Genomic DNA, 25,387 nt, shown 5'->3' with positions numbered 1-25,387 from the left:
GGTGTTCTAGTGGATTCTTTTTCATATCACATTAAACACTCTGCAGACGTAACAATTTTATTTTTGAGAGCATTGCATGGTTTTTCTGTTTCAGGAGAAGAGGGTTTATGCCCTATTGTTTTTGTAAGTATTATGCCAACTCTCACTGGGAGTTGAGCTATATCCACATGCTCTGTGCATGTGGATATATTGCAGAGGGTTTGTGTGTGTGCAGGTATGTGTGTGCACACATGTGCGTGTGTATGTACACGTTCTGTGTTCCTGTGCTCCACACTTGCTCTTTCACAGGAAAACGAAGTCAGTTCTTTTATGTCTGAGAGAGAAGCAAAACAAAAACTCAACAGCCCAAATCTCAAGCCCTCTGTGCAGCAGCAGATGGCAAAGTGTAATCAGAGGAGGCTCCTGCCAGCCCTCAGTTTCAGAAGTCTGTTCCAGTGGGGACTGCTGGCCTCTGGGAGCCCAGATGCCCCCCTGAGGGGGTATGTGAGCTGTTATATGGGGCCAGGTGGTAAGAGAGAGCAGGCTGACGCCACCCAGAGGAAGAAGAGGAAGAAAGGAGAGAAATGAGACTGAAGAAAGAGGGGTTTTCTAAGGAGGGGGCGGAGAATAGAAGGAGGCATGTGTAAGAAGGAAGAAGTTAGAAAATGGGATGTAGTAATGAAAAAAGAAAGAAAAATCTGTTGTGTGAGAGTGTCCCCCAAGGCTTCCTACAAGTTCTGTGTGGTCCTGACTACTGCAGTGCTGAGCTTGGAACCAGCTTTGCCCAGCAGGCCTGCCACCACGTTGTATCCCAGCCTAATGCTTCAGTGTTTCAGTGCCAAATCTATGTACATTAAGACATGTGTGTAATTATTTAAGACTTGCTATAAGTTTTGAATAAGGAGATATCTGTGGCCTTTTGTTGTTTCAGAAGTTTTATGCTTTTAGCAGACATTTGCTAATGTAGAATAAAGGCAGTGTTTAAACTGAAGACCAGTTTTTCATATTTCTAATGCAGGGTAACGGGAGGATGAGGAGAGGGTTCTGAAGGAAGTGTAGGGTTTGCTTGATGGAGATTGGAAGAGGATTTCTCTAGGATTCCCCAGCAGCTTGTCAGGTGGCTTGCACACATGCATCCATGCAGGCAGATGATAGCCTGGGGATGCTCTTAGGGCCTCCATCTGGAAAAGCAAAGTAAGCCACAGTCCTTTCCTTCTACTTAAACACAGTATGTCACACACCCCTCCCCTCAGGGTTCCACTATAGCATGCATACAGGCTGGCCTTGAACTGTGAACTCTTCCTGCTTCGGCATCCTGAGTACCAGGGTTACAGGTTCTAGTGTGTAGTATATGCCACCTCAGCTAGATTTTTTTTTTTAATTAAAAATTTTTCACTTGCCAGGCAGTGGTGGTGCACGCCTTTAATCCCACCACTTGGGAGGCAGAGGCAGGCGGATTCTGAGTTAGAGGCCAACCTGGTCTACAAAGTGAGTTCCAGGACAGCCAGAGCTACACAGAGAACCTGTCTCGAAAAACCAAAAAAAAAAAAAAAAAAGAAAGAAAATTTTTTTTTCACTTTATGTCATGGGAAGATGTCTCTGTGGGTGTTTGTTGAAGAATGAGGGCCTGATTTCAGATCTCTTCCGCACACATAAAAAAGCAGTAATCAAAAACCAAACTGGATGTGGCCACACATACCTCTAAACCCCAGCTCAGAAGAAAGTTGTACTTGTGGGCTGCGTAGTGTGTGTAGCATCATGATGCCCAGTGGTGCATGAGCCAGGGGTGGGGATGAGGGCCTGTTACCCTGCACTTCCTGGGACACAGAGGCAGCACTACCAGAAGTTCAAAGCTATTGTTCGGCTACATACTGAGTTTGAGGCCAGCTTGGCAGTGGGCACCCAACCCCTTACTTCAAGCCTGGGAGGTTGTTAGTCGTCCCTCCCTTCCCCCCCAGCCAGGGCTCCTGCCTGCTCTACCACCTTAATCTCCCACTTAGCCCCAGACTGAGCCCCAGCCACCTCCTGAAGCTTCCAGTTGCCTCACTCTGATGTCTGGAGCCTGCACTCAGCTGCAGGCTGCTTCATTCCCAGGCTAGAGGAGCCGCCAGTCTTGGGGCCAGTCTGGGTCCTCTCATGATTATTCTTGTGCTGCTGATTCTTTCCACCAATGCATCCTCTCACCTTGTTTAACATTTCAGCCAAGTGGCAGGTTTCTGAATGCGCATATCCTTAGTCTTGCGACATCCTTAGATGGTGTACTCTTTAAAGACATGTTTCAAACTGTAGGTTTTAGATTTTTCAGTTTTGAGGTGGTATACTCCTCCTTCTCTTCTTCTTTCTCCTCTTCCTCCTCTTCCTCCTCCTCTTCTTCAATCTTCTTCTTGCTGAGTTTAGTGGTGTCTTTACCAGTGTACCTATCTGCCTCTTTTTAGGAGAGAAGGGGTGATTAAAAAGGACATAGAGATTACACTCCTTACTTACCCTCTGAGTAAGCTGTAGGCTGTAGTCATGGGACCCCACCTTCAGATGTCTCATAAAACAACATCAACAACATTAAAAGCGACATCAAATGGCACACTGTAATTATCTAATTTTTTGTATCATCTAAAAAAAATAGAAAACATGGAATAATTTCAAAGAGTATATCTAAAAACCACTCACATTCACACATTCAGGGGCACATACATACATGCCCACTTGTATAATACATATACATATGTAAATAAAGTTACACACACACACACACACACACACACACACACACACACACACCCTTTGCCCCTGTGACCTAACATCCTGAAGGTAGCATATGATCTGCATGACTATGTTTCTTCTTCCCATTCCCTGGCTTCCTTCCATTCTGGATAAGAAGGTGCCTGCTGCTGTCTCTTCTAAAATCAGTGTTTTCTGTATCTCCAGCTCTACTCACTAGTTACTTCAGAGAGAACAGCCCTTTTAATTGAATATTCCTTGCACGTGATCTCATCATGCAGCTACAAGGCTGACATTGCAGCTTCAACAAAGGTTATCTCTTGAAAATTCCCAGAAATTCCCCATTGGCACATCCATGTTGGCAGCTAGGCTTACATAGGAAACTGGAAAAGCTCTCGACTCCTCCTTCCGTCTGTGCAACTATGGAATCTCTGCCAGGAGGGCAGGTAGTCACATGGCTCCCCTGTAGCCCCCCCCCCCCCCCCCCCATGGTCACAGACTTCAGTGCAGTGAGTGAAGTCTTCCCATGTGCCTGTGGGCAAGTGCAGCCAGGCTCTCATTGTAAAGTCCTCCCAGAATGCTCTGCTGGTCTTGGGTGTGTGCAGAGTGTTGTTACACAACTTTCACTTGGGATTTTCTACTTTTTTTTTCTCACTAAAACATCCTGCTCTATAGGTTCGGAAGTGTCTACAGAAGGCTAGAGTTTGGGCACTAATAGAATAAGAAAGCTCCAGTAAGATTGCCTCCTTCTGAGTAAATGAGCTCATCTCTGTGCCTTCTGCAGCCTGCATTTTCTTGGATGGAGACAAGCGAATTCTCAGGAGCAGGCGGCACAGGCCCTTCTATTTTCTGGTCACCTCTGCTGAGGAGGTGCTGCTTCTGGGAGTATTTGCATTCTGTCTACTTGCTGACTTCCATGGGAGAAGTGCTTTGTGGAGCCATGTTCATGCATTGTCAAAATGACTGCCCATGTTTGGGGAGGGGGAGAATACTTCTAAGCTCCCGTTGTAAAGGGCTTTGCGGGAGCAGAAATGTCAGAGCTTCCCCTCAGCATGGCTCTTTTTACTGTCAAAGTCTTCCAGCTGATGGTACTTTATAAATAGGCTCATCAGTGGATTATGGAAGATTGTAGACTGCTCTCTTCTGGGTGTGGTCCTCACCAGCAGGCAGTATGAATTAGTAATCTTGCTTTCCTCTGCCATGCCAAAATCACATGAGTAGGAAACGAGCAGTCTCTTTTAGCTAAGATGTTTAGAGTACAATTCCTTACCCTGTGTCACACATCTACTGTGTCTCTAAAGCAGGATCTTCTTCCTTCTGTGCTCCTGTTTTATCTGTGGACTTTATAGATCATGTGTTGAATATCCTTGATGGATGCTCGGGATGATTACAGCACTTGAGCATAAAATTATAGATGTAAGTATGAACATACATGATATGAACTTAAAACTTAAGTTCATGATATGAACTTAAAGCTTAACTGTACACTTGAATGTTTTCATTTGTACACAGTGAAACTTGTTCAACCTGGGTTGTAATGGAAAGTGTTTCACTAGAGTCAGTGAAGGTCTGTGTTTTACGAATTCTTAAACAAAGCCTTTACTTGGCTGACATCCAGCAGAAGATGGATGGACCTTGTACACGGAGGTGGTGGAGGAGAGACTGGAGTGTTGGTGGAGGGCCCTTTCTAAAGGTAACATGGAGGGGTGCCCCACTCTTGCATGCAGCATGGAGCATTTTGCCTTTGGAATTGTTCATGCTATTTTAGCAGCTGTAAAGACTGACCCTTCTGAAGTACTGCCAGAGGGCTGTAGCGAGCTGGAGTCTGATCTGGTAAAGGAAAGGCATTGGCCTTTCTTGTGTGACCATACATTTATTAATCTAAGTCGCAGGAGAGTTAGGGCACACTCCATGAAACTTGGCAGAGTTAATTTTATGAAAATTAGAAGATTTTCCACTTTGAAAAATGGATAATAATGAATGTTGCAGAGTCGCTGTCCTAAAGAGGTAGCATAGGCCCGATGTACAAATGAATGTAAGAAGAATCTAAATCAATTCATGAATAATAGATTCATAATGCTTATTAAGAGTAAATAAAGGCTGTCCTGGACAGATCCCTGACTGTGGAAATCCAGGTTCCGAGAGACGCTATCATTCAGTTGCCACAGCCGTAAAGAATATTCAGCATGCAGAGCTTTGCCCTGACCTGTTCATCTGCGCTGTGACGTCTGTGCTAAAGACAAAGCAGTCGGACCTGGAGGAAGCTGGGAGACTTTGTTGGCCATGAATAACTAACTGTAAAGAAACCCAAGCAGTCTAATGATGCCTGTTATTTTTTGTTTTATTTGAAAATCTTCTATTGAGTGTACCTTACCAAGAAAGTTTAGTACAAATTCGCCATTAAAAAAGAATGTTGCTAGTAACAAATGAGAGCTTTTCGTTGGTTTACAAATTCAAATGTAAATCTGTGCTGCTAAGTGAAAAGCCTACGTTTTCTTGGTCTGGGAGTAGAAGGGTGTTGGTTTGCTAAATCATTCCAGCCCCCCTCTTTTTTGGGGGGGGTCTGAATAAGCAGCCATGTTTGTGGTGTAGGTGAACCTGCTGGGAACCGGGGACAGAAGTGGGGGTGGGGTCCACAGCAGCCTAAGGCACCTGGAGCTCCTGTGCACTGCCACCTACTGAATCCAGGGGAAGGCTGGGCTCTGACCCTAAGTGACCCTGGAATGCCTTGCCAACTCTTTCTTAGCCCCTGCTCTCTCTCTCTCTCTCTCTCTCTCTCTCTCTCTCTCTCTCTCGCTCGCTCGCTCTCTCTCTCTCTCGCTCTCTCTCTCTCTCTCTCTTCCTTCCTCCCCCCCCCCCCCCCCCGTGTGTGTGTGGTGTGCCCTGTTCTTTAGAGAGGGGAGGAAGATGAAAGAGCCTCGGCTCGTGTGCATGTGCGCAGTGTGGCTCGTGCATGTGCACAGTGTGCATGCTGAACACAGTGCTCATTTGTTGACGGCTTATTTTTCTAGCATAAGGAACTGGTTTGAGGAGGTTGTGAAGTAGTAGTTTCTCTGTAGTGGAGCTGAGGACAGGTGCCTGCTCTCTCCTGCCCTCTTTTAAAATAAAAACATGGAGGAAAAAGCACTTAAGTTGCTGATGCATCTCAGTTGGAAACTTGGATTAAACAGCCATGGAAGGAGACACTTGCCTCCCTGCAGCCTCCTGTGGGGCAGGCTTGTTTGCTGCAGCACTCACTCTTGCCCCTGGTTCACCATGCATCAGCTGAGTACCTAATGTCTTGCTGTTTCTCTCATGCATGGGAAAGATTTGATATTTCCGTTAACTCAGAAGCCAGCAGAATCTGCCTCACTTGAGTGGAGCTGTTGAACTTAAGGATTTTTTGTTTTTGTTTTTCTTCTATGATTTTTTTCAATTGTGTAGATTTTACCTAGAAGAGCCTAAATCTACTAATGAAAAACAAATTACAGTGAGTTCTGCCATTAAAGGTACATTGTCACAGTGTATTTTTTGTTGACTCTCAGCAGACAGCAGTAGTATATAATCAGAAAAGAAGTGCATTTTGTTCCAGAGTCATGAAAAAGGCTTTAAACAGACTACGGGTTTGATAACATTGGTGTATTCTGCAGATAAGTAATTCTTTATACACATTTTATTCCCATTTTCATGGTAAAACAGCATTGTTTATTGCTCGGCAGCTTGTTACCCTTAAGTTCTGGATCAGAGGTGGGTGAACAGGACTCCTTCTTCTGATGTCTGTCCTAGGAACTAGTGTGCTTAGTGGCTCTGTCATACTTAGACTTCTCCTGCCTTCAGTGAGTCTGCTGCTGACGGACATTTGATTTCTACATTTTCAGCAGCAGAATTAAATGCCCAGCTGTGCAAATGTTTGCTTAGTTGGTTCATTTTTTTTTTTCTTTAAGGTAAATACCTAGAGACCGAATTCAAGGAAAAGAGCTGTTGCTTCTATATACACTGTGACCTAGCTTAGAGGTTTGCTTTTTTATTTGAATAGAAGTCATAATTATTTCAGTGTGCCCAGTTGCTCTGTTTTTGTTTGTTTGTTTGTTTGTTTTTTGGGTTTTTTCCCGAATGTGAAGTAAAAATGTGAGAAACAACCATTAGGCATCTAGCTCGGATATATTAAATATGAGTATTAAAATGCCTTATGCATTAGTAACAGTGTGGCCAACAGTTTTGATCCCTTTTCTCTAATTAGATGTAGGAATATTTTAAGGTGTGATTTATAGACATTATAATGCCCAGGTTTTAATTTATATACAACTTGATGGGTTTTGACAAATGTTCAAGTATTCATGAATCTATCTACAAATCAAGACTATTAGAGGTTTACTTTTTTATTTGAATAGAAGTCATAATTATTTCAGTGTGCCCAGTTGCTCTGTTTTTGTTTTTTTTTTTCATATGTGAAGTAAAAATAAATTTTATCATTTCTAGAAAGCTCTCTGTGTCCCCTTTAGTCTCTCTCTCCTGTCCTCTGGCTGTTAGTGTGGTTTCTGTGATCTGCTGACCTCACACATAGGTGTGTTGAGTGTGCCTGCATTTACTATTCTACTGTTTTTCTTTAAATGTCGCTCTTAAAGTGCAAATGCTGAACTGTTCTTCTTAGAACCAAAGAGCAGCAGCTACAGCAGCTTTTCAAAGACTGGAATCGTACCGCGCACCTGACTTAAATACCCCTGTTCAAAAATGAACTCTTAGTGGATGACAGACCTAGATGTAAGAAAGAAGCTTCAGGCTAGGAAAGTCGTGACCCTCTGGAAGAACACAGAAGAGCACTGTCATGGCCATCAAAGTGTGGGCCACAACAACAAAATCGGAAAATGAAAACTTACGGGAAAACTTAGGGGCAGGAAGAAAGTAAGCAGCAGAATCCCAGCCAGAAAGTGTTTTTATGAGCTTAAGATGCTTCTAGAACCCACACCAGTGAGAAGGGAACGAGCACGGGAGGAGGTGTTCCCGCTGGAAGGTCAGCAGCTAGGCAGCTGAAGAGACATGCCAGCAGCTTTGGTCACAGGGAAAGCACAGTGAGTGGTACTCACTGGGACGACTGTTCCTGGGGCTTGTGGAGATGTGAAACAGTTCCAGTACCGTGTGCAACAGCATGCAGGGCCTAAGGATTTTAAACCAAGCATCTTCAGAGGCAATCCACTTCTGGATGCACCTGAGGAAGTGGAAATAGGGTTTAGATGCTTTTAAGGCCTTGTTCAGAACAGCACCATGCATCAAGCCCACTGATGGGGAACAACCCAAGTGTTTATATGGATAAACTGCATTGTATACATACAGTGACCTTTAGAACCCTGACCAGAAGTGAGATAAGCCAGCCACTAATGCACACCAGTGTGTTTCCACTCCCATGACAGAAGCAAGCATAACCAGGCTTGTAGAGGTGAGTGTACAGTGGTGGCTGCAGGGGCAGGAGTGGAAAAGCAGGAGTTGTGGTTGAATGGGGTAGTCTGGAGATGGACAGTGTGTTGCCTGGTTTGTTTTGTTAACTTGACACAGCTGGTATCATTTGGGAAGAAGGCACTTCAACTGAGGAAATGCCTCCGTAAGAGTGGCCTGTGGGCAAGGCTGTGGGGCATTTTCATGATGAATGATTGATGTGGGAGGCCCAGCCCCCTGTGGGTGGTTCCACCCGGGAGCACCTAGGTGGTCCTGGGTTGTGTTAAAAAGCAAGTTGAGTGAGCTGCGGGGAGCAAGCCAGCAATCATGTTCCTGAGTGTCCTCTGCTTCAGTTCCTGCTTCCAGGTTCCTGCCCTGACGTCCTTCATGATTGACTATGGCCAGTAAACCACCCCCATGCTCGTTGTTTTTGTTTATGATGTTAATCCCAGCAGTAGCAGGCAAGCTAAGACAGGCGGTGCTGACAGTTGTGCAGCAGCTTGAATAGACTGAGTGTCACTGCACAGCAAACTCCTCAGCATGTAAGTCTTGTGCATGTCTTTGCATGGAAGAGAGGAGTGGATGTGTGTGGAATGAAGAATTCAGGGGAGCTCACTCATCCCAGACCACACTAGTGAGCTTGTTTACAGGTCAGAGGTGAGAATGGGTTTTAAGCTTACTGCTTTTGTTGGTGATAGGTCTGGGACAATCTTAAGTTTTCTGTCTGCTAGTTGTCTTTCTGCAGGAGCACGTATGAACTGATGGGGTGAGTGGATTCAGGTGTGCAAATGCAAGATGTCCTCAGCAGAAGCTGGACAGTGTCTCAGTGATGTCCTCAGCAGAAGCTGGGCAGTGTCTCAGTGATGTCCTCAGCAGAAGCTGGGCAGTGTCTCAGTGTTAGCATGCCAAAGCTCACGTGAGTTCTTTTAGGTGTTTCACAAGCTGCCTTGGGGGCAGCTAGCCTGGACTCTTGTTAGCTTAGGGCCAAGGCTGACTCGGGGATCGAGGCCATGGTATCTAATGGGTGTTCTGGGAGGTTCAGCCAGTAGATGTTCCTCACTGAGCTCTGTCTTAGGCCCTTGAGGTGCGCCCCTCTGCGGTGGCTGTGTGAGGTCCTTGATCAGGGTGACAGGCTCTGACCTTTGTAAGGATTTCTGATTCCTTCAGTGTGCTCCTGACACAGCTTTGTCTTTACAGCCTGTCTGTTTTACAAACTCTGTTCACCTTAGAGCTGATTTCCTGAGGTTCCTTGAAGGATTGGTATCTTGTGTAGGAGACACAGGAAAATGCTGGCCTGAGTTGTAGCAGCCCCTAGGACTCTGGTTAGTGGAGGAGGCTGCAGAGGAGCCCTGCCCCAGGCTCATCCTTTCTGGAGGGCTCTAGGACCCTCCTAGGTTCTCCAGCCTGAGTATGCTGTCCCCATGTCCCTTCCTTTTAGGGATCAAAGGGTCCTAGTTGGAGGCAAGATCCTGATTTTAAAATGTAAAATTAGGAATTTAAGCATAAGAACAAGATCAGAAGTGATGGAAACAGGTATTTCATGTTCTACAATGAGATTATGCATTTTACCACATCTGTTTCCCTTCTCTCCCGCTTCAGGCTCCACTCACTCACCTCCATCCTGGAGCCCATCCTTTATCCTGTCTCCCTTTCTTTCCCTCTGTTCTTTTCTGCTAGTAATAGATAGAACCCAGGTCCCATGCCTGCTAGGTAGACACTCCTGAGATACCCTCTCTGCCTCACATCTCTTTTGTAAAGGCTGAAATTCTACCCCTGCCCTTCACAGGATGTGGCAGTTTTTTTGTTTTTTTGTTTTTGATGAATGATTTTGTACTGTTACTGTATGTGAGTTCATAACTAATACACACCATATACAAATTGCCTGATACCACTGTAACCTTTTTTTGCTTTTTTTTTTTTTTGACTTAACACAGTATTTTTAGATTTGAAAGATTTTGAAATGTGTGTTTTGACAGTGTCGTGTGTGTGTTTTATGCCACCTTTCTCACCGTAATATAAAACTCAGTTGTGGGTTATAATGATTGGTTTTTCCTGTTTGCCTTTCATGCCAGTTAAGAAGTGCTTCTTCCTGATAATTGGGACAGGACCTGCAGAGCCACATAGTGTGTCATAGCTGCTTGTATACGGGGACCTGCCGGGTCCTGAGGTCAGTGATAGAGAAGGAGAAGGAAAACTTAGATGGTTCATTAATTTTGGAGTATGAGCAGCAAGGCCAGGGCATGGTAAAGAGAAACATGGGGGCCAGTGTGCCCTCGTGACACAGACTGAGACTGGTGTCCTTTATAGGGATAATTTCCTGGTGAGAACACTTGAAGGTGCATCACCTTCGGGTACAACTTCCTTTTCAAATAGAATACTTGGAAACATTCAGCTTTTACAAGATAAGTTGCTATTTTCAAGTGTAGAAGTGTCTAGAAATTAGTGAAATAGATTCTTTTTAAAAGTCATGAGAAAACATTGGGTCTCAGATATTTTCTGGAGATTTCCCATTAGCTTAGTTTGTGAGACGCTCTATAGAGTAGCCATGGACTGGAAGCACAGGGCATGTTTGCAATAATGACTGATGGCTAGCAGGTCCAGGGGTTGGTGCGGTGCTGACTCCCACTGGATGGAGTGAACCTGGGCGCAGGTCTGGTGCTCAGCACAGGTGACTGCATTTGGCGAGTTTAAATTTCACAAGCTGATAGCTGTTTCTCTGACCCATTGTCCAGCACTCATTCATCAGATAACTTTGCTGAGACGTCCTCTGCCAAGGGCATGGCTTTGTGCAAGCAAATAGACACACAGTTAAAATGAGCCCGTCAAGCCTGGTGACGACGATGATGACAATAGCAGTGAACTTGCCTGCTCTGCGCCAGGGTGACACTGGAGGCAGAAGTGCCTATGGCCCCAGATCTTAGCACATGGTGCATGGTACTCAGTCTCACATGGGTGTTACCATCTGGTAGTCTTTGTTCATCCTAAATGCGGTTTCGACAATTGAGACTCCCAAGACTATGAAGAGCCAACATGGACTTTGTTTGCAGTACGTCCCTCATGGATGTCTCTAGCCCTGTGACACTGCAGCACTGCCCGTAGGCTTCTCAGGCCTTAGCAGCACAGAAGTAATATAATGAATGACACCAGGGCCAAACAAGTCTGAGGTGGAGTGGGGGATAGTACTGAGTACCTGGTGGGCAAGTACTGAAAAGGTGACAGTGGGCTCCTGGGTTCTTGGGGTGGTCTGTTTCACAGTAGTGGTATTTCGTTTAATAAGTCTGAAAAAGCATGTAGTGGGTGTTTGAAAGCTCCACTTCTAAACTGGTCAAAGCAAAGCCAGTTAACCATTAAAGAATTGAGCCTCAGTCCCAGCAGTAGGTAATTACTTATCATATTGAAAAATTGGTTCTTAAGGCAGCTCTTAGGAGGTAGGTTATGCTACATCTCAGTGTGTAGTTTGATGAGGGACAGCAGCCTTGGTATGGGCACCTACCTAGAGTCCAGATTATGAAACTTCTGGCTGCCAGAATCAGTGTGAAGTCACGATGTACCCCAACTTTACAGCTGTCTGTGCATGACAGTGATGCATGGGCCATACAGTTTGTCTTGCTTGGCAGACAGCGGCCCTCTCTGAGATAATCCCTCAGCGTGTGTGTGAGAGTTTCCGTAAGCCATGGGGTAGACATGTGAGAGCCCAGCTCCTAGGGGAGCTGCTTGCTGTGTTGGCTGAGCCTTACAGACGTCTCAGCTCCGACACACGTGTTTCCTCACTGCCTTAAGTCGCACAGGGTCGCCACGTGAAGTTCTCTGTTAGTTACTGAGTCAGACATACAGGTGGCAGTGGGCGCACACTGTCCTGGAGTGGACTGTTGTAGCACGTGCAGCTGTGCTCTATGGACATTCTTTGGCTTTACTTCATTCACTGTGAAATATCAAATTGTAAAATAAGTAAGGCACAGATTTCAGCAGAGCTGTTATCTTTATAAACCCACCTGCCTGTAGCAGTCCACGTTCTGTACGGTGAAAAGCCCGTGTGAAACTATTTGACCTTCCTTTCAGTGGTCAGGTCAGAGCAGGGAGATTTTGAACAATTGGCCTGGATTGAAAGACCATTCAGTGTTTTTGTAGATAATTTGGCTCTCCAGTGTGGATCTGGTCCTCTGGTTTCTGAAGTGTGTAGGCTCCTGGGGCTGAGGTTTCTGGAGTTCTCTCTGGACCATATTGTGGTATCATTAACAGGATGACTTCATCTGCAGCAGCTGACTGCACTCATAGCCTGGTTCTTGTTTTTCTTTTTCTTTCCTGCTCTCCTGATTGGGTTGGGGGGTGCAAAAAGATTTCTGGGGTGGGGATCACTTTGAAAGAAGCTAGGAAGCACTGTCAGACCTGTAATCCCACATGAGGAGGGCCAGCCTCTGAATATTGGGAGAGGCTGGTTTCTGCTGGCTTGATCTAGCTCTGGTATTGTAATACAAGTTCTTCGTTTTCACCTGCTCTGTCAACTAGGAAAACTACTCTCTATCAGACCGGCATCCTCCATGAGCATGTGTAGGATGGTATTATTTGATAGATGTGTTAGCTTTCCATTACTGTGACAGAATCTGAGGTAATACTCTCAAATGGAAAAGCAGTTTCTTTGGCTCCCAGTTTTGAGGGTACAGGTTGGTCCTGCAGCTCCGGGTCCTTGACAGGCAGCAGATCATGATGGGAGCATGTGATACAGAACCTTCTTACTGCATGGACAGCAGCAGAGATGAGTGTGACTCGGGTCAAGGGTTGCCCTGCTATCCCAAAGGCTTCCCAGCAGGCCCAGCTTCCTACACCTGGGCCTTTGAGGCATGTTTAAGATCAAGGGGTTTTGATGGTGGTGATGGAGCATGTAAATACAGTATGTGAATGAGTTAACCTGGATTGTGTGAACTCCTTGGAGTTTGCCTGTTGCATGGAGATGGAGTTAATGCAACGCCTCCTTGGCTTTCAAAGCAGAAGCATTTTAAATGTCAGTGTCAGGGAAGGAACCCCTGCCACTAGATAGACTTTTCATGACTTATCAATACTTGACACCTGATAAAGTAGCATTTTGAAGGCAATCCCACATCACCATTGACGTCATGAATAGTATGTGACCAGAAGCAGAAAGTCAGTTTATCTAATGAAGACAGATGTAAAGCTTTGAATCGAGAACCGTTTTTCACATGGAGTGAAAGCCGTATTTGAGTTCATTTACCCACACCTCTTCAGTTCCTCATTTGCTCTGTTTGACTTTCTGACAGATGCCACCGCAGTATGGACAGCAAGGTGTGAGTGGTTACTGCCAGCAAGGCCAGCAGTCATATTATAACCAGCAGCCACAGCCCTCACACCTCCCGCCCCAGGCACAGTACCTCCAGCCGCAGTCCCAGCAGAGGTACCAGCCACAGCAGGTAAGCATAGCCGCTGCCCGGGCCTTATTTTCTCCTACAGGTCTGTGTTCAGAGGCTGATTGCACTCTGAAAAATCCTCCTGCCCTTTAAGAGTTATTGTGGGGATTGAGGTGCTTTTTTTCCCCTTTAGTGTTTCAAGACAGAGTTTCTGGGTGTACCTCGGCTATCCTGGAACTCACTGTGTAAACCAGGCTGTCCTCTAACTCAGAGATCTGCCTACAAGGCCCAGTACTTGCCTCTATCCTTCCCTCGTATCCCCACCACACACGTCCTACACCAGAGGTTGAGGACTGGGAAGAACGGCTTTCAGTAGCTCCTTGCATTGCTGACTGGTGGCAGCAGAAGTGCCAGCTCATCTCACATTTGTGTTCTAAAAGTTTTCCAAAGGTTCTTTCCAGTTTCGCGGGGGCTGGTCAGAAGGGGTTGTAGGTCATGTGACCCATGGTGGTTGGCCTTTGACCTTTTTAGTTAAATGCTACAGCACAGAAACATGGTCGCCTTAGAGTGTTATTCTCCTGAAACTCACTTATAAACATGGGGTCACTTCAGCTATAGAACAGGGAAATATAAGCAGAGTGGTTGCTGAACTATATTAATCAGTTTCTGAGTCTTTCATTTCCTGCCCAGCTCCTCCCTTCTCTCCTCTACTTTTGGGAGGGGGGTGTGTCTCTGGCCTCAACCTTTGATCCTCCTTCTGCCACTGGTGTCCTGAGTTCTGGGACTGTGTGCTGCCACCACACACATCTAGTTTTTGGTTAAAATTAGACTAATTAAACACTTGTTTTGAAGACTGGTAAGATGGCTGAGCAGATAAAGGCACCTCCCTGAGCCCGATGACCCAGACTCTGATCCCTAGGACTCACATGATAGAAATTAGACTCTCAAACAGTTTGTCCTCTGACCTCCACATGTGTACACACACACAAATACATAAATGTAATAGAAATGGATGAATATTTGTTATTGGGCCATCTATTGTAGTTACATAATTGAAAAAATTGTATGAAATACATATGTGTTTGGTGAAATGATTCAGTTTCATTTTGTTTTAGACTGTTGCTTTTGAGTAGAGTGAGCAGGTGGGAGGTGCAGAGAGTCTTGTGGTGAGCCCAGACATGTGTGTTAGCAATGCGGTCCTTCTATGAAGCGGCATGCTTCTTTCCACGCTCTCACTGTCCTCTGCACTTCCTCTCTTGTGGAGTAGGTGTGGTCAGGAGAGCATGAGCACATTATGTACACGTGTAGGACCTACATACACAGGCCTGCTCACATATTGAAGGCTTCTCTATGGTATGAAGAATCAATGTGTAAATATGTATAGTCTATACATACAACATTTTTATATTACTTTTAATTGTGTTTACTGTGTGTTTACAGCTATATATGTTGGAATGATTATGCCGTAGAGGAGTTGGATCCTGCCTTGAGCTGAAGTTACCTTATGTGGGTGCTGGGAATCTAGCTCATGTCCTGAAAGAGCAACAAGTGCTCTTACCTGCTGAGCCATCTCTCCAGCACCATGAACTTAATTTTACTGGAGTGCATTTTAAAGTGTATTTTGGGATTTGCAGGAGTCCATTGCCACATGACTTTGACTATAGACTTGTAAGGGAGTTTATGACTTTAAAGAAGGCATATTAAAACCATAGGAGAGAGTGAAGATGGTGTATAGTCCTTTCTACATATGTATGTTTTAAGAACGTGAACAGTCAGTTTGTGGAAGTGGAGTGGGCAGACCTTCAGTTATCTGGCCCTCACCAGTGTGTGAACATTTTAAAGCACTTCCTATCTGTTCCCTTTGGTGAGAGTGACTGTCGTCTGGGCTTTGAGAGATAAGGCTTTTCGAGGGCTTTCAGAGCCTTATTGAACTCATCTTGGGTGTGGGACACTCGGTCACTTCATCCAGATACTCTAGTGCAGACTGCCTGGCTCACCTTACGCTCTGTGCCTAAATGAATCTCAATCGTAAAATGCCTTTGATTAAGGACTCTCAGTACCTGTCATTTCCTCAGGGCCACGCTCCACATGTACCTCCTTCATGAAGTGTTCACTGATGGCGTCCAGAAGATGGCGATTAGTTCCTATCCTTCATGTTTAAATACTGACAGCATGCCACAGGAAGGGCCTGTTTTAATGAGTACTATTTTAATTACTTAGTTGAGGGTTTCCTTTTGCTGTTATCACTGTTTATTGACTTGAATGCAGTGAGGTGTATGATAAGAAACAGTGTATTTTAACCACAATGACCCATTATAAAAATGGTCATTTAATGTGTCAGGACTTTTTTCTTACATTTTCTTTTATTTTTGTTTTGTTTGTTTTTGAGACAGGGTTTTTCTGTTGTAGCTCTGGCTATACTGGGACTTGCTCTGTAGACCAGTCTGGCTTCAAACTCAGAGATTTGCCTCCCTTTGCCTCCCAAATGCTGGGATTAAAGGTGTGTGCCATCACTGTTCTAACTCTTGTGTTATAAAATAACGGAGTATTTTTAAAGTTTAATTTGATATCTAATACAGTGACTATCTTAAAAAAAAAAAAAAAAACAGGAAAGTTTCCTGCCATCTTAGTTACCCCTAGCCATGCCACCATTCATATCACACTTTGCCAAATAACCTCATTATTATAGATACATGTGAACATGTATGTATGTATATTACATATTTATATTGGAGGGTACATAGTATGTGACTCCTGCCCTCTTTTGTACAGTTGATGATGCACTGTACACTGTGTATATTCCCTGCTACTCCTCTGTGCACACACTAAATAGATTTTCTAAAGCTCCTTCCATTTCTTTATAGCCTTATTGGGTTTTATAGATGTATCACAATATAGTTAGTCAGTTCTTTTTCATGACATTTAGATTGTTTCTAGGTGTTTCCAACAGTGTTGCCCTTATAACTTGTGAAAGCTCCATTTCCAATGTAGACAAGAGTATCTGTAGGGAATTTTTCCAGGCAGCTCTGTCAGAAGGTGGGAGTATGTCTTCTTCTAGATGATATTGCCAGATGGCCACCATGGAGGATGCCTCCTTATGTATCCACTGTGCATGTGTGAGCACTTTTCCTGCCTGTCGTCAGTGCTGGGCAAGGTTTTCTGGGAGGTGAAACTGTGGGTCTGAATTTGTTAGTCTTTTTCCTGAGCTGTAAATTCCTGTCTTTTAATCTTGATTTCTTTGATTTCGGTTTTAAAATTGATTTATGAAAAAATCTGTGCGTTTTGGTGGGCTCCCCAGGAATCAGAAACATCCTCTGTGTGTGTGTGTGTTTCCTTATTTTGTTCTTGCTTTTGTTTGTAGGAACGGAGGGTGGTGGGGCCAAGGAGATGACTGGTCGGCAGAGGTGCATACCCTAAGCCTGCTGACTTGTATTAGTCTCTCAGGACCCATCTGGTAGAAGGAGAGAAGTTACTTCCAGAACTTTTCCTTGACCTCCATACATTTTCGCTATGGTCTGCAGTATGTGTGTGCACATAAGAGAAACAAAAGAGTATTTAAGACAACCAGGATGAAATGATGGACAGTGACAGGTCTCACGTTTGTGTGTGGACAAGAGACCCAGAAGGGCCTGGTGCGGGAGCACTCAGAGTGGAGTCGCACAACCTGAGTCTATTTGAATCTGGCCTCAGGAATTGGATGAAGCCTACCCACACTATGGATGGCCATTTGCTTGATTAAAGTCACCAGTTAAATGGTTAATTTAATCTAGAAAATGTGCAGCTGCACTCCCTGTGCTGCCTGTAGAGGTGCCTTCTGCCATTTGCTCAGTTCCCTGACATGTGCTGTTTGAGTTTCCTCCGGGTTCCTGTTCTTTTCTGTTTGGCCTCCTTATAATATGTTGTTTGTTTGTTTGTGTTTGTTTCTTTTGTTTTTGCTGCTGCTTGGTATGTGCTCATTGCATGCACTCAGTGTTGTTTCCGAAGTTTTCTTCCTTATGTTTTGCCGTGTGGCACAGACTGGCCTGGAACGTTTTCTTCTACTTTGCTGGGTCTGTAGGCGTGTCCTACCATGGCTAGCCTAACCTTTTACATTTCTTTTTTTCTTTTTTCTCCCTAGTAAATTTGTCTGTTTTTGTTATGATTGTTATTGTGTCTTTTCTTGCTTTATGTATTTTTCCTTTGGTATAGTTAGTTCTTAAGAAAGTGGAAAAGCGGCCGGGCGGTGGTGGCGCACGCCTTTAATCCCAGCACTTGGGAGGCAGAGGCAGACGGATTTCTGGTCTACAGAGTGAGTACCAGGACAGCCAGGACTACAAAGAGAAACCCTGTCTCGAGAAACCAAAAAAAGAAAGTGGAAAAGCAATCAGAACAGTGTGTACAGTTGTGCGCAGCCACAGAAGACCAGGAGTATGTGGTGCTGAGTGTGGTCTCCTAGCTTCCTGTGCTGTAGGCCAGGGAGGATGCCCGCCTAAGGAGCTCAAGGAGCACTTTGGGCAGGAGGTTGCCAATAGTGCTGGGTGTGGTGTGTAAGAGGGTCAGGGACTGAGAGTAGTCAGTCCTCAAGGCCCTGGGGAAACTAGGTGATCTGATACTTTTATAACTGGCAGGGGGATAAAGTGACATGGGATTGACATGGGTAGTGAGACTACCCATGCCTTTGCAGCACTGAATGCAGAAGGAGCTGCCCTGCCTTCCTGCTGTCCATCACACCCGCACTGCATCACCTCCCTGTGGCCACTCACTCTACACACATTAGGCAGCTTAATGCTTCCTTTACACTCTTCAGAAGCACTGCCCACTAGGGATATCCCTGTGCCTTTCCTCTTTTGTTGCTGTTGTTTTAAAAATTACCCTTTCTTACCATCTGCATGCCTGTATGTGCATGCATGTGTATCGTGTGTGTGTCCCTGTGTAAGTGAAAGTGTATGTGTTTGTGTGTATAAGTTTACGTGTCTGTGTGTATGAAAGTTTCTGTGTATGTGTGTGGTATGTGTGTATTGTATGTGTGTGTGCATATAGATATGTGTGTATGTGAAAGTGTATGTGTCTCTAGGTTATGTGTCTGTGTATATGTGTGGTGTTATATGTGTGGTGTGTGTACGTGGGTATGTGAGGTGTTTGTCTATATGTGTGTGTTATGTGTGTGTCTCTGGATATGTGAGGTACATGTGTGGTGTGAGTGTGTGTGTGTGTGTGTGTGTGTATGTGTGTTGAGCTCAGTCCTCTGCTTTCTGTTTTCTGGGTAACAGGTGTACACTCTTGTAAGTGCTGGACTTTTTTCTAGTCACTTGATTTTCATAGGTTTTGCCATTTAAAAAATACTTAATTTTTTAAAATATAAATTAACTTCTGGCTCCCCCCCTCTTTTGTACCCCAGACTCTCCCACTGTGTTGTTGGAGGGAACTGACAGGCCAGTCCTCTTAGTCTTGAGGAAATGAAAGTGTTTGTGCTGTGTGAACCTCTCTTCTGAGAATATTAAATCAGCCTCAAGATACTTTGTATATGTGTGAGCATATGCGCATGTGTGTAAAAAAGTGTGTGTGCATGCACACAATTGGTTGGATTTTCTGACATCTGTTTGGGTTTCTTACACAATTATTTGTGAATGAGATTGAGTTGTGATTATCTTTTAGAAGAGTTGGTGTCTGCGGCACTTTGTAAGTAAACTGCAGACTTGTCTCTTTTCTATTTCCCTGGAAGAATTTGTAGTGTTTAAAATGAACGGTGTGTCCTTTGAATGTTTTGCAGAAGTGTCCATAAAGCCACAGCAGATGATGGGGTTCTTAATATTTACCCTTTGTTTCACCCTTGAGATTTTAAACTTGTGATTCGGGGTTTTTTTTTTTTTTTTTTTGCACGTGATTATAACAGTTTTAAAGTTTTTCTAAAATTGGTTCACACATAAGTATTCTTATATTTATGAATATGGTTATTTCACTTTTAACTTTATTAAAATAAATTCATAGTTCTCTTAGCATAATCTTTGTAAGATCCAGAGCTGAGGCATTTGAACGGACACTTTTCTTTTATTAACACTAATGAATTGTCCATATCAATGGTCCCTGATGTTTCCATCATGTGTGTAAGTGCCATTGATCATGTCCCTCATCTCCTGACCTCATTCCTTCCCAGTTCTTAAATCATTTATCTTCTGCTTCCAGCTTATCTAGTTAAGAAAAATCATCTTTGCTAAAAGCTTTTTTAGAGTATCCCTGGTCTTTGTCTTTTCCATTAATATGTATGTGTGTATGCATGCATGCATGCATGCATGTATGTATGTATGCAAACACATGATACACACATGCATATTGTATTTTGCTCCCTCTAAGGTCTTACTTTTCTACTCTTCTGCTGTTTTTTCTTTCCTCTCTCAGGTGTATGTTTAGGTCTTGGGCCCGTTTATCCAAGACTGAAGCATTTCTTCTAAGCACTGCACTGGGCAGTTTTCCAGCTCTGATGCACACTGTCTCTGTCTTTTATTTCTGAGGATTGTCTGAGGATTCCTTTAAGTCTTTGCTTTCTGAAAGCATCTTTATGGAGGCTAGTCAGGATTCTGAGCTGGTTTCCTCAGAAGGAGGAAGGTCTTTGCTTGGCCCATCATCTCTAAGTACTGATCCCTTCTGAGTGCTAGCCACCCATGGGTGCTAGCCACTGGAGCTACATTTCACTCTTGTGAAGTTTCTCTCTTACAAATGTTCTGAATACGGGCTGGAGAGATGGCTCAGTGGTTAAGAGCACTGACTGCTCTTCCAGAGGTCCTGAGTTCAATTCCCAGCAACCACATGGTGGCTCACAACCATCTGATGCCCTCTTCTGGTGTATCTGAAGAGACCAATGGTGTACTCATATACATGAAATAAATAAATCTTAAAAAAAAAAAAAACCAACAAATGTTCTGAATATGCACATGAACAGGACTGTACAATCTACACACAGGTGCCATCACTATATTACATCACCACATTTTTGTCAGTGTTAATTTTGTGTCCATTGTTCTCCGTCTTGGTCTCTCAGAGTTTTTCAGAGTTCGATCATGGATACACATGTCATTTCTGGAGAGTGACATCTTCTCCAAGTACTGACTTCTTCAGCTTCCTCTCTGCTAAACTAGCCCTGTTGAGATATCAGACTCACTTTGTATGTTGTCTGTATGTTTCAAGCAGAACTTAGAAGGTTGGGCCATGGATGCACCCCTTCTTCCTCTGCTGACTGCCTTGACATTCAGGGAAGCTGGGTCATTGTCCCACAGAATGACTTTCCCAGCTGTTTTGTCTGACATAGCTGAACATGTTCTCTGTTTCCTGCACGCTGTCAGCAAGGTCCACTGGCTTGAAAAGCAGCACACGTTTGTGGTTGCTGTAAGTCACAGCCCCGAGCGTTCCCGCCCTGCTCTCATCTGGAGGCTGTCCTGAATTCCTTTGTGTGAGTGCCTGTGGTGGCTCCAGATCTCACCTTAGCAGTCACTACCATCTGACTTGGAGACATGAGAGGCACACTAGCCTTCCGTCCCCCATCTTTCTCACCTGCTATGTCTGTGAGTGTAATCCATGCCCTGTGAAGGCTAGTTTGGTACTCATCATTACTGACCCATGAGCTGTACATCCTGGGTGCTTATCACATTGACATAATGCTTGGTTGTCCCACAACAGCTAAGCCAAGATTGATTAGAGGGTTCATGTAGTATGTCCTCTGGGACCACTTTAAATAAAATTTTCCTTCTGCGGTTTAGCACACCACAGGGTCAAGTGCTAATTTTGACCAGACACCCTGGTGGTGGTCAGCCTGTGGCTGCTGGTGCCTTTTATTCCCCTGCCTCTGTTCCAGGCCTGCCTCTTTTCTCTGTTATGCCATCATACCCTCTTTGTCAGTCGTCTTTCACAGTCTCCTGCTTTGTTCTCCATGCTGCCCTCCCACCTACAAGCTCAGACTTCTCCTCCTTTCCTCACCTGGTCCTTACACAGTAACCAGTGAGATGCTGAACTCTGTAGTAGAAGCAAGCTTCGCCTGTTGGGGCTGGCTTCTCGTGCTGTTGAGTGCCACTCATATTGAGGCCAAGGATGAACAGAGATGTTTTTCTCTGCATCTCAGGTGCTTCAGTCAACAGAGTATCACATCCCTCTAGTTATTTGTTATTATGTTGCTTAAAACTTTATAAACACAGAATGATGATATCAAGTAATCTAGAAGGAGCACACTTTTCTTCTTATTTTTTCATTTTAGTAAAAACATGGTTTTTGATTTAATCCAGGCTGACCTCAAACTGAGGATTCTCCTGCCTCATCCTCCTGAGTGCCAGATTACAGGCACTATGCCTGTTTTAACTTTCTCATTTTATAAAATGAAACTTTTGTAATCCTCCCCTTTCGTTTTAAAGAATGTTTATAGATAAATAAGCTACTGTCAGAATTTCAAATAAGGCAGAACAATGTGCCAGCTCTGCAGTAGGATTGAAAGAGCAGTTGTAGCCAGTGCTACCGAGCAGTGGGCAAGTGTTCAGACGCAGCCGCTAGAAGCCTCCCGCAGATGTGTGATGGTCTCTGGCCTTCACAGCACAAGAGGAGAGCTGCCAGGAGCCTTGTGTTGTTAGCATGTCTTGTGCTTCCAACAGGAACCTCAATATGGTATTCTCTCCTGCGATGGTGAGACACTTTGTTACAGTTCTCAACAAGACAGCACACAGCCATTAGTTAGTACATTGCATAGTCTCCTTCCTGGGAATTTAGGGCATTCTAAAACGATCTACAGAACACTTTGTTCTTTTCTGCAAATAGAGTTGGTTTCTAAGCTCAAACAGTTAGCTTTTGTGTTGCTATTTGTAGCGTGTGTGTGTGTGTGTGTGTATGTGTGTGTGTGTGTGTGTGTGTGTTTGTGGTGTGTGTGTATGTGTGTGTGTGGGGGGAGGGTAAGGCAGGATTGAGTTAGGGCCCCACACATGCCAGTCAAGGGTTTTACTAATTAAGTCATTTCCCTCATCTGCTTTGTTTTTCTCTTGAAGTTGCCCAGCGTGTCCTTGAACTCACTGTGGAGCTTAGGTAAGCCTTAAACGTTCAGTCCTGCTGCTTCAGCCTCCCAAGTAGCTAGGATCACCAGCAAGTCTAGGCCTTTGGGCTTGGCTGTGTGCTTTTAGGTACATGTGAATGCTGGGACTTTTTGAGGTATCTTGGGATGTGGGATAATGATCAGTGGGCTATTCCAGCTCTTCATGCATAGCCCCCACAGACCCTCATGGCATATATGTGTTAGTACCTCTCATTTACCATCTGTCTGTGTGATACATGGTGTGCATGAGAGTACGCACACTGCCACTGCAGAGGACAGCCTGTGGAGACAGTTAGCCTTGGTGGCTGCCATTTTTCCTGGGGACCTCGCCAGCCCTCATTGCATGTCTTTACCTTTGTTGGCAAGTAATTGCTCATCTGGCATCTTGCAATGCATGCAAGTTACACATCTTCTTAATTTGGGGGAAGTAAAGTTCATAGACAATTTGCCTTACAATGTACAAAAGTTAAAAATCAGAATAGTCTCTGTGTGCAGCAAAGGACAGCAGGCCATTTACGCACACTCTTATTCCCCAGTTAAAGCTGCAGGAGACTGAGAACTATGGTGTGTTACCAGCAAGGGGTCCACACGGTGAGCTCAGTGTGTCAGGGTTGCTCAAGACTGAGCAGCCTGACTCCATGGGAGCTGGCAGCACAAGCGGTCCTCAGGGAAGCAAGCGAAGGCAGGAAAACGTTCTCAGGAACTCACTCTCAGAAGGTGTTCACCAGGGCGAGGGACAAGGAGAGTGACCATGCTGGATGCAAACAGATTGTCTAACTGCAAAGAGGTTTCTCCGAACTCTCTAGAACTGTTGAAGTTCCTTCTGTCCAATTGTTTTCTGAATTAACATGTAATACTTCAAAACACTGTGTGCCAGTCAGTATGTAGCAGATTCAGGGCTTGGTATGCCTGTCTGTCCCAGTAGCACATGAGGAGGTGGCCGTGCCTTTGTCCAGCCCTCCACATTTCCTTCTTCTTTAACTAGCTGCGCTCAGTACATCTTTCTAATCTCTAGAAATCCTCTCAGATGCTCAGCCCCCTTAGAAACCCACTCCTCTAACCTAGAGCCTGTTGGCTTCTACCCTCTCAGAGCAGGTCAGGAGGAGGCCTGAGGCCTGATGTACTTTACTTCTGATCACTAACTAGAGAGAATCCTTGCCCTAGACTCTGCATTTTCTCAGATTATCCCACTCACCCTTCAGTGTTCACATCCAAAACCTTCATCCCCACCTTCTCCTCCCCTTCAGGCCTCTCTCATCTTTCTCATCTCCCTCATCTCCTTGGTCATGCTGCAGCCTGGTTCATAGAGGGGTGAGTGAGATGCAGCCCATACACACACAGGCTGCAGCCCTCCATGGTGGCTCAGAGGAGGCCCTGCCTTCCGTGCTCCCTGAAGCACTGCTTTTCTTTCTGTTGTTTCTGTGGGCATCAGAACACACTGGCACTCAACTTACTGCTGTCTTTTCTTTCCTTCTTTATGGCACATTACCACTTGAATTTACCCTACTAGATAAGACATTTATTTCAGTACTTGCTGAAACAGCTCTCTCCGTGTGGTTTTTGTGCCTCTTCTGTTTAAATTGGCAGGTAAAATTGTATGTATCATCCCATATACCAGGATGCTCTGAAGCATGTGGACATTAGGGGTGACTGACTTTGGCTAATTACCGTGTGCATTGCTCACGTGATTTTTGTGGTTGGAATACTTCTAATCCACTTTTAGCAGTTTTCCTTCCCAGTCTGTTGTTAGCCACAGTCACCTTGTGGCACAGTGAGTTCCCCGCATGCATTTTTCCAATGTCCTTTGCCCAGTGTCTCCATCCCAGCCTAGGTCCCGACAACCATGGCTTTGCTCTCTGCTTTGCGTGCTTCCTCCCTGGAGTCCACACATCAGGATCAGATGCTCAGAGGGAGGAGGCCCCACCCTTTCCTGCAGGTGCCATTCTTTCTGATTTGACCTGTCAGAAGCCTTTGACTGGGCAAGCATCCTGTCCTGTGGCTTCTTGCTTTCACCACTGACCTCCTGGCTCTCCTGGGACCTTGCTAGTCACCACTCACTCTCCACTCTGGTTTCCCTTTCTCTCCCTGCCTCTGTGTTGGCCTGTGGTCTGGTCTGGCTTCGGAGCCTTCTCTTTCATGTCTCTACTGTTCTTCGCAGTGTGTCTTCAGTGTCCTGGCATTGAGTATTGTGATTGTCAGATATACCTATAGCTGGGATTCTCCCCTCCCTGCCTGTTCAGCTCCTGCCCTGGATTATGAAGAAGATGCCTCAGAGGGCTCTGAAGCTCCACAAACCCGTGCTCTGGACATCATTCCTTCTGTAGACCTTCACCTCTGTATTCCTTCCCCCAAATGAATATTCTGTTTTCCCTGCCAGCTTGACCAGAAACTTCAGCAGCAGCAAGAACAACATTACGTTTATTTATCTTGTGTGTGCCAACTCTGGCAGTTGTGTGAAGTTCAGAGGACCTAAAGGAGCAGTCAGCCCGTCTGTCCTGCCTATAGCACTCCAATGCCGTCTTCCACAAGCCCTTTTGCCTTTCTGCTTTGCTTTTCCCGAGCTGGTTGCTGTATGGCTTATACAGATTGTGCGGCAGAGCTTTGGTATTTGCATGCATCTCCCCAGTAGGAAATCAGCTTGTGGGAGGAAGGACTTTGTTTGGTAGTTATTTTATCTCTACTTCTGAGGTTAGTGTCTAGCACAAAGCAGATAGACAGTAAACAGTTTGAATATTTTTGCTAGTTTAATTATTGAAAGTATCATTTTACTCTTCTGGTGCATAGCAAACTGATTTTTAGTGTTGAAAATAAAACATTTGCTGTGGGGCATTAAGATTTCGTGACAGTTTTTGATATGGCCTATAGTACCTTGCTGGAGGCAATT

The 25,387-nt window shown here is 44.8% G+C and overlaps 1 protein-coding gene across 6 annotated transcripts in view; it reads left to right on the top strand.

Moving 5' to 3' along the window:
* Arid1b (AT-rich interaction domain 1B) overlaps positions 1-25,387 on the top strand; it is a 348,947-nt gene that overhangs the window by 88,656 nt on the left and 234,904 nt on the right. For all 6 annotated transcript variants that reach the window (XM_076926714.1, XM_076926712.1, XM_076926709.1 and 3 more), the window contains exon 3: positions 13,377-13,526. In XM_076926714.1, the coding sequence (XP_076782829.1) occupies positions 13,377-13,526 (150 nt within the window). The remainder of the gene's footprint in view (positions 1-13,376; positions 13,527-25,387) is intronic.

The sequence above is a fragment of the Arvicanthis niloticus genome, chromosome 28 (genome assembly GCF_011762505.2).
Source record: "Arvicanthis niloticus isolate mArvNil1 chromosome 28, mArvNil1.pat.X, whole genome shotgun sequence".
NCBI lineage: Eukaryota > Metazoa > Chordata > Mammalia > Rodentia > Muridae > Arvicanthis > Arvicanthis niloticus.
This window is presented reverse-complemented; position numbering and strand designations above follow the sequence as displayed.